This window comes from Crinia signifera, chromosome 7 (assembly GCF_055691185.1).
Source record: "Crinia signifera chromosome 7, ASM5569118v1, whole genome shotgun sequence".
Classification (NCBI taxonomy): domain Eukaryota; kingdom Metazoa; phylum Chordata; class Amphibia; order Anura; family Myobatrachidae; genus Crinia; species Crinia signifera.
In genome coordinates, this window is record NC_139223.1 from 62,092,091 (window position 1) to 62,104,822 (window position 12,732).

The following is a 12,732-nucleotide window of genomic DNA, read 5'->3' on the forward strand; positions in this document are numbered from 1 at the left end:
ACAATGCAGAACACTTGCAACTGATGCAATACTGTAATGTGCTTGGAAATTCGCCATTTCCACCCAAACAATATTTTCGGGTCAGTTGCGAATATACACAGTACAATTATCTGAGCGATTCACCAAAAGCAGGTGGACTGCCCAGATAATTGTGTCCAGCATTATATAGAAATGATGTAGAAACATTCTATCCAAAAAGGGTTGAAAAGCAGAGTCAATATCTGAATGTGATACTGGACACTCATGAGAGTGGTCTGGGATGTGACCACCACCCTGGGTAAGCCTTAAAGGAGACTGCTTCTGATACTGTGGGAATATGCTGCAGAGATGCAAGAGGAGAGTCATTGGGAGATAGTGGACTTCGAAAGTTAATTAAATATTGTAAAACCACTGAATAGTATGAAGAGACAGTTTGTCTTATTTAAAACATGTTTTCCCCATACACATGCAACCATTTTCTTGAGCTTTGAACCATGGTTAGGGTCCTGGCATTTCCTCACAATACTAGCTTATAAGGCTACAACACAAGTCGCTGCTTCTATTGCCTGACGTTCTGTCACTTGCTCATGTGGCCAAAGTTTTGTAGAAAGGAGAAAATGGTTTAATAGTTTAAATACATTCGGGCTTCCGATCTCCCATAGGGCTCAAATTGAAACTGTGCAATTTGGGATTTTCTGCATAAAGAAATTCCTAGCCCTTGTACCAACACCTTCTTTGATACATAGGGCCCAATTCAGACTTGATCGCAGGACAAATTTGACTCAAAATGGGCAAAACCATGCTGCACTGCAGGTAGGGCAGATGCAACATGTGCAGAGAGAGTTAGATTTTGGTGGGATGTGTTCAAATTAAATCTAAATCACAGTGCAAAAATAAAAGCAGCAGTATTTACCCCGCACAGAAACCAAATAAATCACACAAATCTAACACTGCACGTTACATCTGCCTCACATTTTCCATTAGGCCAATTATCTTTTACCTCCGTGTCCCGATATATAGCACATGGATCCAAAATGGCATTGTTCCGGCTAATTCTGCTGTAGCTCCTGCAGGCCAGGAAATATACCTCAGAACGCTGTTCCTCCTTCCATAATTGTTTAGGGCAAGGCTGAGCAACCTGTGGCTCTCCAGCTGCTATGGAACTACACCTCCCAGCATGTCATGACACCATTTTATTGTTCGGAATGTTAAAACTGTGTCAGGGAAGGCTTAGAGGTGTAGTTCCAGAAAACAGCTGAAGGGCCACTGGTTGCCTACCACTGACTGTGGGGCAAAAAAAAAAAAAAAAAGGAACACCCGCCCCCCCCCCCCCTCCCCCCCTTACCTACACATCCAAGCATACCTTGCCATAGTTTTAGCATTCCCTAATAACAAAACTGTGGCAAGGCATGATGGGATTTGTAGTTTCACAACAGCTGGAGGGCCATATTTTGTCCAAGCCTGTACCTAGCGGACATTAATTTTTTAGCTTAAAAACCATTTATGTACTTGATAATTTACTTTATAGTCACAATGAAATGTTGATATAATGATATTTTCTTCTTCAGTCTTCTATATTCGAAAACAACTACAACCTTATGCATTCCACCAATGAAGTTAATGATCAGAAGAGCTTGTCACGGATTTTCCTGAAGAGAAAATAATCTCTCAGAGAAGATGACAAGCCTTAACATAAATATGGCTGCCTAATTTCATGCTCTTAGGTGACATTATGGGGGGGGGGGGGGGGGGTATTACATGGGAGCAACGGGTGGAGGAATAATTAAATGGTTAAAACAACGCAGGAAAAAAAAAAAAAAGACATTATTAGCATTAGGCAATCAGGCTGTGTTGTGTGCACATCTATTAGATGTGACAAATACAAACGTGTATCCTTATATTACCCATAATTAAACATTTTCTCCCATCGCTGCCCTGAGGATACATAGCAGCTGCTTTGTAATGCATTGGATCTGCTAGAAGGAACGGTCCCCAGATGAACAATAATTAGACAGCATAACCGCAAACAAAGCATTCATTTGTGTCTAGCCTGTCTAGGATGGGTCACTTTACTTGCGCCTGGGCCTTCTTAGTTCCACTTGGGTGACTGGATAATGTCTGGAGAAACTAGTAGGAAAATGTCTTCAATAAATATAGTTAAATTGTACAGAATAAAATTTTTTTTTTACATTAAATTAAATCCAAATATGGAAAATGTATACATGCAAAGAATTTTCTTAAGCAACACAAAGATTTGTAACACTGGTATTGCTCTCCTGGTAGACTGCAGGAGGAGGTTCTTGGTTACCATGTCTGCATGATATTCCTAATACTGTCCTTGGTATTCATCCCCTAAAGGTCCCCATACATTAGGGCAGTGGTTCCCTGTGTGCCGTGGCACCCTGGGGTGCCTCGGGACACTTGCAGGGGTGCCCTGGATTGTTGCGGCAGGACCAATGTTAAATTATTCATGGTCAACTGAAATAGGCAAAAACCACCATTTGTGAATACGTGAATTAACAAAAGCAAATCAAGCCCAGCACCACGTCTCACTCTAAGAACGACATACAAACACAATTTACTTCAGTTACTTACATTTTATGAATTTCTCCATAAGAAACTTTTGGCATAGGGGTGCCGTGAAAAAATACTGATACTCTAGGGTGCCGTGAGTCAAAAAAAAAAATTAGGAACCACTGCATTAGGGCGACCTCTCTGAAGGGAGAAGTCGACTGCGAACCCTCTTGAGCAGTGCAAGAACTTCTGGGGAAGCAGGACTGCATACGATACACACTGTGCAGCCCTTTGCATACAATGTACTGTATGTGATCCCCAGCCAAGCCTGATGGGAGGCTTGGCGACTTATTAGGGTAGCAGGGCTGGTGTAATGGTTAGCGTTACTGCCTCACAGTTCATGGGTTTAATTCCCACCCTGGCCCTAAACTGTACGGATTTAGTGTACTCTCCCTGTGATTGTGTGGGTTTCCTGCCCCCGATTCTCCTTCCCTTAGTAGTGACAATAGGAGGAGGTGCTTAGTGACTGCCATAGGCGTGTGCAGCTCATTTTATTAGGGGGTGCACCGTGAAAGGAGTGTGCATAGCTCCACCTATTGGGCGTGTTTAACACCACCAATCAGGCGTGTCTTCCATCATTTATTGGCACTCGCTACAATATAAAAAGTCTCTCAGACACACCATAATCTCCTGCCTATATCAGGTTTTAATCTTCTAATTACTCTGTGTAACAGTACATGCAAATACAGTCATAAACATATATGGATGACGCAGGTAGTTCGTGCTATGACAATGGTCTAGTTCATGGGTCCTCAAACTGCGGCCCTCCAGATGTTGTGAAACTACAATTCCCAGCATGCCTTGCCACAGTTTTAACACTTCCTTATAGGAAAACTGAGGCAAGGCATGCTGGGATTTGTAGTTTCACCACATCTGGAGGGCCGCAGTTTTAGGACCCATGGTCTAGTTCAATTAACAATGCAAACACACAATTGATTGATGGGCGCTTCTTTAAATGGAATACAGTTCTAAAAAGCAAAAGTCTTTTGTTATGGGTATTGCTGGTATTGTTAGCAGCAGAGGTGTTCATAAGGGTTGGCACAGCATTAGGGGGTGCCTGTGCACTCCTAACACTCAATGTGCTCACACCTATGGTGAACGCAGGCCTGATTCAGAGATGTACAGCAACACAATGGTTAGTGCACATCTCCAATGGTGGGAGGCCTGCTCTTGTGTAAGATGTGTACCGTACATGTGCAGCCTTCCACTTGCGAGTCAGAACGCAGATTCCCCACGCCTTAGCATGATTGACACGCTGCAGCATTTTGGGAAACAGGGACGTCAGGCGAGGCCAGGGTCTGCATGCAGATTTCCTAGCCTCGCCAACTGCCAGGAACTGTCCGGGCTGAGTAAGCTTCCGTTTAGGGAACCTGACCAAACCAAGCCAATGGTCAGGATGGAGATCCAAGGCAGAGTCTACAGATGTGGCATTTGGTTTAGAAATGCAAGGCAAGAGCTATCTATTCTGTATAGACACCTCCTGCTGCATTTGCATTTAGGTGGACAATCAGGTTACAGTGATGAAGGTCATATGAACACCTGAAACACATTTTAAGCACCTTGAACTGCGAGCAGCACTGCACCAGTTATTAGAAGATACTAGTCATAGTTTATTGGGAGCTCATTAACAGACTGCATTTGCATTTTACATATCTTAGCACAGGGTGTTAATAATATATGTAGTGGGTTACTACAACATTTTGTGATTTATTTACTAAGATGGGAGTTCTATTTAAGATGGGAGGTTACTATAGGCAACCAACCAGATTCTACTGAGATAGTGCTGCGGTTACCGCTGGTAAGCAACTCTTCCGGATGATCGATACTCCCATAACTCCCCATTAGGGGCAGTGGGAACATGGACTAGCTCAGCTCTAGTCACGTTCTCAGGTGATACGATATTAATGTGCTTGACAATGGTTAAGACCTAACTTCCTGGTAAAAACACAAAAAATCACTCACGTCACACACTGCACAGGAAAACTTGTCACAAGGGCACTTGCTGCTTTTACATACAAATTAGTTAATTGAATCATCTTGCAGGTTTTTACATGCCCTACTGCAATTAATACAGTGTTTTAGATCTTTCTTTGGTGTTTTTCAGCCATATATTTATATGACCAGACTGAGTGATTTATTCTTTTTGATACCTTCCATAGTAAGAAAACAAGTCATAATACTAAATAAAAAAGGCTAATGCGGCTCCTCGCATCTTCAATTGTTGTGCCCACCGGCAGCCACTAGATGGCGCCCTGACGGATCAATTCAAGAGTTGCTCCGTTTGGGCGGACATTACTGATATTATGTTCTGTCATTTTGACGGGTTGGTAACTGGTGCGAAATAAATACACTTCTATGTGTTCCTGGCATGTACAAACTAGTAAAACCTATTTGAAATTAACTCTTAACTGTATGTACAACAAGGTAAAGTTATAAAGTGATCATAAGGCGGAAGGTTATAACACACCAGCCAATGAGCAGTGTTTGAAAAAAAATGACAGTTACAAGCTGATTGGCTGGTGCATTGTCACCTTCCACTTTATCACTTTACCAGGCTTAATACATCTGCCCCAATGTGAGGAGCATGAGCTATCAGAAAGCCAAATAAGACATATGGGTTATACAAGTGGTGAGTGGTCATTTTCTGGCATAATGCGACCATCTCTGATGAAGGAGGAACAGTATATATCTCACCCGTTAATGGAGGTTCTGGACATAAACATACTGAAGACAGAGGACATGAATGAGTGGTAGAGCTGGATGGAGAGCCAGCCGGATTTCTCTATGCTCCGGTTAAGGAATGTCTGTGTTCCGTGATCTAGGTAACTCTGGACAAATGCTGTCTGAAGGTCATCGCTTAATTTGTCGGTGTCGCATAAATACCACTGAAATGAGACAGGAAGGAGCATTAGCAGCTATCTAAAATCAGAATAAACGGTCATGCAGAAATTAAAAGCACTTTCAATTTGTGGTTATAATATATTAATTAGTAATTCAATAGTGCACCTCAGATGTCGCGCTTGCAATTTAGAGCACAACAAAGCACTTTTATTTTTGTATCTGGCGATCGATTCTGCAGCACTGATGTACTTTTAGTCTTTTTAGCAATAAGGATTGAAAGGCAAAGATAACAATTCTTCAATGCACAGTCCACCAGGCAAATCCTCATCTTACCATCAGGAGTCAGAGAACCAAATTCAGCTGAAAATAAAATAGCCTTACAAAAATTATTTCAAATCAAGATAAATAATTTTTAACTGAAATTAGTACATGGCAGGTCATTTTTAATATGGTCAGTGAATATCTAACCGGCTGAATAAAATATTACTCTCTTTTTGGGGGGGTTTCTTCCCTATTAAAGTATATTCAACAACGCTGCAATTAGAAGAAGCGATTAAAATATATTACCTTGGTTATATGTTTAACCCCCTCAGTGGTAATCACGGAAATTTGGGCTATGCTTCAGTGCTGACACTAGCATCAACTTAAAGTTTCCGGGATTGCCACCGCCTCCCCCTCCTTGGTGCCGGGCAGCGCCGTTAAGCTGATTGATTAAATCAGCTTCAGCCACTGTCTAGTGGTGGCCTCTTCCTCCTGGCTGTGTGCGGCCTGACCTTGCTAACATCATGCCGCACACAGCCGGGTTGCCGGGGAGCGGATAGTCTTATGCACAGCAGCGTTGCCCGACTCGGGACAATCAGCGGTGGGTTTTTTTCAGGAGCGCTCTCCAAAAAAAAAAAAAAAAAACCCTGTCCTGTGGAGAGCGCTCCCTAAAAAATACCCCACTTCTGAAGGGGTTTATGGTGTGATATGTGCTAGATGCAATTTCCGCTAACCAATATGCGCTTTGAAGTTTATACACTTTTGAACTAGCCTACAATATGTAATCGCAATTGCGATTCCCTACACAGGGTGCGATTTGAACTAGACACAATGTGATGTAGTACAAAAACACCTGCCTGCATATACTATTTCGCCTTGCGATATGCACTACATGAGAGTGCGCATCGCATGGTAAGAATAAAAACACTGTGTCATTTGGACTAGACGCAAACTAAAAAGTATAAATACGCATGTGAGAATCACACCGTGTTTGAACTCCTTGCCATGCAGCAAAGTCTTCATTACATATACGTGCGGAAGCATGGACCCTACTGACTAATATAGTCCTTTGTTCTATATTTCCTAATTCCCCCCAAATGATGTTGTCACTCCTGTGGTCCGTTGCACACAGGGTGGTCCTGTCCAACTATTCAAGCCATTGAAGCCACCATAGGCATTCAGCTTGTGTCCCATTTATTACTTACTCCCTGAACCTATTCCTCATGTCTCCCTACATCACAGAGAAACACATGAAACATATTTTAAATAAACACAAATGTCGAATTGCCTACCAATGGAAAATTATGACTTCTCTCTCTATACCGACCACTATTAACACCATCTGGAAGGGATTCCATATGGAATGTATCACTGCCATCTCACAGAATACCCAGGACACTTCATAAAAGTTTGGAGGAAGTAGACCTCACATTTTTTCTCGTAGACAATGTCTAGGTAGAAGGTTAATAGGATAACACCGAAAGGTGTCTGGTTGTACACTAGTTTGAGATTGATAAAAGATCAACATGACAATAGTCAACACAATATTTTCACGTACTTACCTGCTTTTTTCTGGACTTTTCAATGCTTTACCATCCATGTGAGCTAATAGACACCTTATACTACTTCCGATTTACTGGTAATGGTCATTATTCTGATGACTAAGGCTTCTTTTGATCCTGATCATATTCCCTTCTCACTTCTTGTCCCCCAACCCAAGCCTCTTCCTCCTCATTACAGCTGGTGTATTGGCCAGACTAAACCCTGTGGAGGTTCCTAGGCAGTAGAAATCTCGCCCCCACCTTGCAAAGTATCATCTAATCATTTTCTTAATTTTACCAACCAATAGTCTGCAATCGGAAAACTGTAACGTCAATCGGATGTTTATGATTTATGTACGTTAAGTTGTTAATGGGAACATTATGTTAATACAGCATTTTCTCAAGAGAGTCTTTAATGTAAATTTCTTTGAACTGATTTTTATGTTATTTTCCATCTTTGGAAACAAATTCAAGTTTGATTATTTTCTTTCAAGATCAAATAAAATGGTATTTTGATCCGTTGCTGCAGGAGCACCTAAAAGGACCGGAGCCCAGAGGCCGGTGCCTACTATGCTGTTTTGGTCATCTGGCAGTGACCAAGGGCACACGCTAATGGAACACACAAGCGCACTGCACTAGCTGACATTTTGTGGACTTCTTACACATGACAATGCAATCTATCAACTAAGCGTCAGTATCATCACACTGCCACAAGGCGCAAACTGGATGTTCCCACTGTGTCGGCCACTGATACTTTTTCCTCTACAAATTAATTTTATACAAATTTTTCATTTTGTACTTACAAACTCTTAATTAAGATTAAAAGCATTGGGAGCAAGTCCTTTACTAAGGAATAACGTCAACATTAAAGACTAAACATCAAATATAAACATGAGAATGACGTTATTGTGCAGTTTCAATGCCTTATGACAGGTAAAGCCACTATCTAAGGCAAACACACTAAGGGCCCGATTCAGACCTGTTTGCTAGGCTGTGTATACTCGCAGCCTAGCAAACAGGTAAGCGCCGCCTGCTGTCCTGCCGAAAAGTCCCCCGCCCCCCGCTGACCAAATCCCCTCGCATGCAGCCGCCCGGTAGAGAAATAATTTTTTATGGTCGCTGATCATCGATTGATTTTTGCAGCCTTCGGTCTGAAGAGTAAGTCAGATGGCCGCAGCAGTCCGAATTCAGGGTGGGCGCTGACATTATGTGATGTCAGCTGCCCACAGGCATTGACACGTCTGCATTCCCAGGAGGAAGGTCCAGCATTTTATGGCGTCACCCCCAGCCCTCCCCTTACTGATCGCATGCTCAGACCCCTCACCATTGAAAACAGGGGCAAATTCAGGCCCGTACGAACGGATCCTAAATACACCCATTTAAATGGTTTGAGCCTGATTGTCAGACATAAACACATCCTCTGCTGTAATCCGTTTTATGTATGTGAAACCTTCAATAAGGTTCATTTAGTAAATACAATGTTAGAACTTGCTTGTAAGCTTGCGAGCAGGGCCCTCTTACCTTTATGTTAGTTTCTTACTACCGAGTTTGTATTATCACGGTTTCCAATTGTATATAAATATGCTGCGCTATATAAGAAACCGTACTACATAGGGTGGTATTCAATGCCGCCAGCGAGGGATGGTCTACGGCGAGGGTGGCTTGTTTTTGAAAATAAGCCATCCTCACCGTTTAACCCCTGCGCCGGCCGCTAGACCTACTCAACGTTCCGGGGGACTCAAATTCCCCCAAACGGCGAGGTTCGTGGCTAATGCAGGGAGCCCACTGCATTTAGCTGCGAGCCTCGCCATTTTACGCTATTTCCACCTCGCTGTAAAAACCCAGCGAGGTGGAAACAGCGGGTGCAGGGGGGTCAGTTGAATACTGACCCGCGAGCTGTGACGGCAAGCTATCAGCGCTGTTCTCTGTCACAGCTCACCAGGTGGCATTGAATATATATATATATATATATATATATATATATATATATATATATATATATATATATATATATATATATATATATATATATATATATATATATATATACACACATACATACATACATACATACACACACACACCCCTTAGGCTCACTTAGCACATCGACAAGGGAGCATGGACAGTGCAAAGGTATCACAAGCACAGACGGGAACAAGACCTTATGGCTCAAAACTGATCAAACATTATCCATATGACCTCAACCTTGTAATGCAAAAGCAGTGCTGATTTAACTATTTGAAGAGACACAATACTGAGGAGAATATGCTACTCTGGTAATGCACAACACAAGTAAAATGATAGGCTGATAAACCATTAGACATCTTTAGTGCCCCTGGATAATCTACAGCAAAATATTATATTTTAAACTTATTGAAATATTTTCAGGATCCTTTTATATTAATAATAATGGGTAAGAAGTTTATTTACGTTTCGGTACTTCCTCATCTTTGTGGCCACAGTTTACGCACCACCCTGGGTCCATGCCACCATCTATTTATTACCTTTAGTAAAGTTGTGGCGAGCCCGCACAAGGACGATGATGCTAGTCTGAAAGCGGCTAATGTAACTGGTGTAAGCAGTGGCCGCAAAGATGAGGAAGTACCACAGTTTCTTATATAGTGCAGTTTATTCTGTTGTGCTTCACAATTGGAAACAGTGAGAAAACAAACTGGGTAGTAACAAACCGACATAAAAGGTGGGAGGGCCCTCCTCAGAGGCTTACAATCTGTAGATTGCACGGGATGACACCTTCAACGCTTAATAGTTGTGCAAATCTCCCAAACTACATTTAAACTGCAGTTAAAGAATTACATTCCACAATGTCAACATATTTAAAAATGTTGCCATAACTAATATCAACACTGGCCGAATGTCGACATTTTCATAGTGTCAATATTTATATTTTGGTTAGCATTACGGTTAGGGATAGACAGACTGAAAGCATATTGCGGACATTGCATACGATGACCAAATATACAATCCTGCAGGCTACTGTCATACATCGAGCTACCAAATATTGTAGGCAAACAGACTTTACTTTAAAAAACAAACAAACAAAAACCGACCCTACAAAAACTGACCCCATAACTTGCCTGAGACTACAGTAGCATCATAACTGCTTATGTTTTGATTTAGAAATGTTTTTAGCATTAATGTTAGTGCACACACCGGCACAGCACAAAATCCCATGTACCAAACATCCACTTTGCATCAGACTGATTTTTCTGTTACAATATAAGTGAAAGCACATGATATTTAACAATAATGATTAAAACATAAAAAAGGAAGCAACAAAAATAAATCTTATTAAGCACAAGTAGAACCGGACACATTTCTTTTTTTTTTTAAATTGAGCAATGCAGACATTTCACTCATTGAGACAATGAATTATAATAAGAGGATGCCTGGAAGAGAGAGGGAGAAGAGCGTAGGGATTAGGCAGCGCTTGTGCCCCTTGTGGCCTGCTGGTGAGCAGTGCACGCCTGTAATGAATAGACAGACACTGCTCTGCCAGACAATGAGCAGGAGGAAGTGGTTTGGCCGCACAAAATCCAGATGAACAATAGCAATTTAACATCACTGATTGGCCTATGGTATCTACTCCATCTGCACTGCATTCCATCACATTTCTCTCCTCACTCTATTCTGTGACTGATGTAGTGATCCTACCACTGTATAGTGCAAATAAGAAAGGCCTGTTAGGGCAAGGTGCACAAATCTACATTGGTAACTAGGTTGGAGGCCTCAATATGCAAAATTGAGATTAATGCACAAAAGGCACCTGCCACTGAATTACAATGCTGGATACAACAAAGAGGTCTTATAGCAGTTCTGAGACCTACAAAATAAATATTCATATTAATTCTCTGTATGTAATGACTGGCATTAAGACACAAGGACGGTGCAGCCAGGGAGAAACAAGCAAAGAGTAAGATGTAAAGAACCAGGGTGCAATAAGTAGCAAGCGCAGTTTATGGTCACAACATTAAGGGATGGCATTAATCAGAACATGTAACATACATGTAGGTTTGTTATCAAGCATTTAAGGAAAGTGGGAAAGCAGAACAGGTCCTTGGCAGGGAGATAAATAAGGAATGCTATATACAGTAGATATACCAGTCAGACAGTAACTGGTAATTCTGGGATCAGTGGAATAAAAGAGACAGAAACATTATAGGAGGGTGGTACCCACTTCTTAAAAATCATGATACTTCAATACAGTGATAGGACAAAGAACCCATTGGCCAACAGCAGTATACTAAGAATAAAGAGGATAGGGGCCAGTAACTGCATGGGGTCCTTAAGGAGAGTTTGCAGGGGTGCTTGCTGGGGGGGGGTAAGTGACCAGAACATCCGGGTATTCGTGGTGGCTCCTGGACAGAGGGGCCCCAGACTATAAAATGGAGGTCCCTGCCAACATGTGAGCCCAGTGCATTGTTCCACCCCATCCCAAGCTGGTATAACACACCTGGTGGCTGCCTTCCCAGTATGGGGCCTGATTGTGGCTCAGCATGTTCATGTACAGGGATCTGCTCAGGTGACTCCTCATGTACCGGCCACTCCACATCTTCTTCACCACGGCCAGGCTGACCACGTAGGTGAGGACCCAGCACACGAACAGTTTCATCTGAGCAGCACCCGCTGATATCCCCCGGCTCCGAGCCCGTCCATGGCACACATCAGCCCGGGGAGGAGAGCGGCGGCTGTAGGGGGGGAAGCGACCGTGAGGGGAAGGAGGAGTGAATAGGAGGTCTAGGGGGACGGAACCGTTATTCAGTGTCTCTGTTTCCCCACGAGCACCATTCTGCACCTGTTCATAAGGCACAGTGACAGAGAGGTCGCTCTATGCGGCGAGAAGCGCGAATAGCAAGCTCCTCTCTATGGTTTACGTATTTCCGGTGGACTCGCTGCTGGTTGGCAGTGCAGCTTGTTACCAGCCAGAGTGCTTGCTTTGGTGCTGCTGTCGTGTACGTCTAGTGACGTCACCAGGGAGATACTAGAAGTACATGAGGTGAACAGTAATATATACCTTCATAAAATAATTATTAAATATACGAAGAAATGACACAGACACATCTTATATTTTACCAATGCATTTATTTACTGCTTACAATGTATGTTTAAATTGATAATATTGAACAATGATGTCAAGTTCCCAATGTCCATGCTAATTCTGTTAAAATCATCTTACATGTAATCAGATTGTAAATTATGACTTATGGTGTTTGAATGAAACATGTTTAAACAAAATAAATAATAATAATTATTATTATTATTATTATTATTAAATAAAAAGTAAAATAGCACAGAACAGTCACTGCTATTTTGTTGTATGGTCAATCACACTGACTATGCTCCTCACCCCACGCAATGATGTATACTGAGTAATGAACACTAGTCTAATCTCAACGTCAGTGGAGTTCACTAACCACAACAAAACATACAGATGTGCCCACATACATTTATCCTCAACAAGTAGCTCCATTTGGTGCCATAGAACAGTGGTCCTCAGCCAACAGTTCAGGTTTTATGG

At 42.1% G+C, this 12,732-nt stretch overlaps 1 protein-coding gene across 1 annotated transcript in view; it reads right to left on the minus strand.

The window, feature by feature from the left end:
- Window positions 1–12,061, minus strand: part of METTL9 (methyltransferase 9, His-X-His N1(pi)-histidine) — a 34,496-nt gene extending 22,435 nt beyond the window's left edge. The window contains exons 1-2 of the mRNA XM_083153219.1: window positions 11,668–12,061; window positions 5,248–5,438 (exon numbers count right to left, since the gene is read on the minus strand). Coding sequence (XP_083009345.1) covers window positions 5,248–5,438; window positions 11,668–11,826 — 350 coding nt within the window. The 5' untranslated portion in view covers window positions 11,827–12,061. The remainder of the gene's footprint in view (window positions 1–5,247; window positions 5,439–11,667) is intronic.
- Window positions 12,062–12,732: the final 671 nt, after the last annotated feature.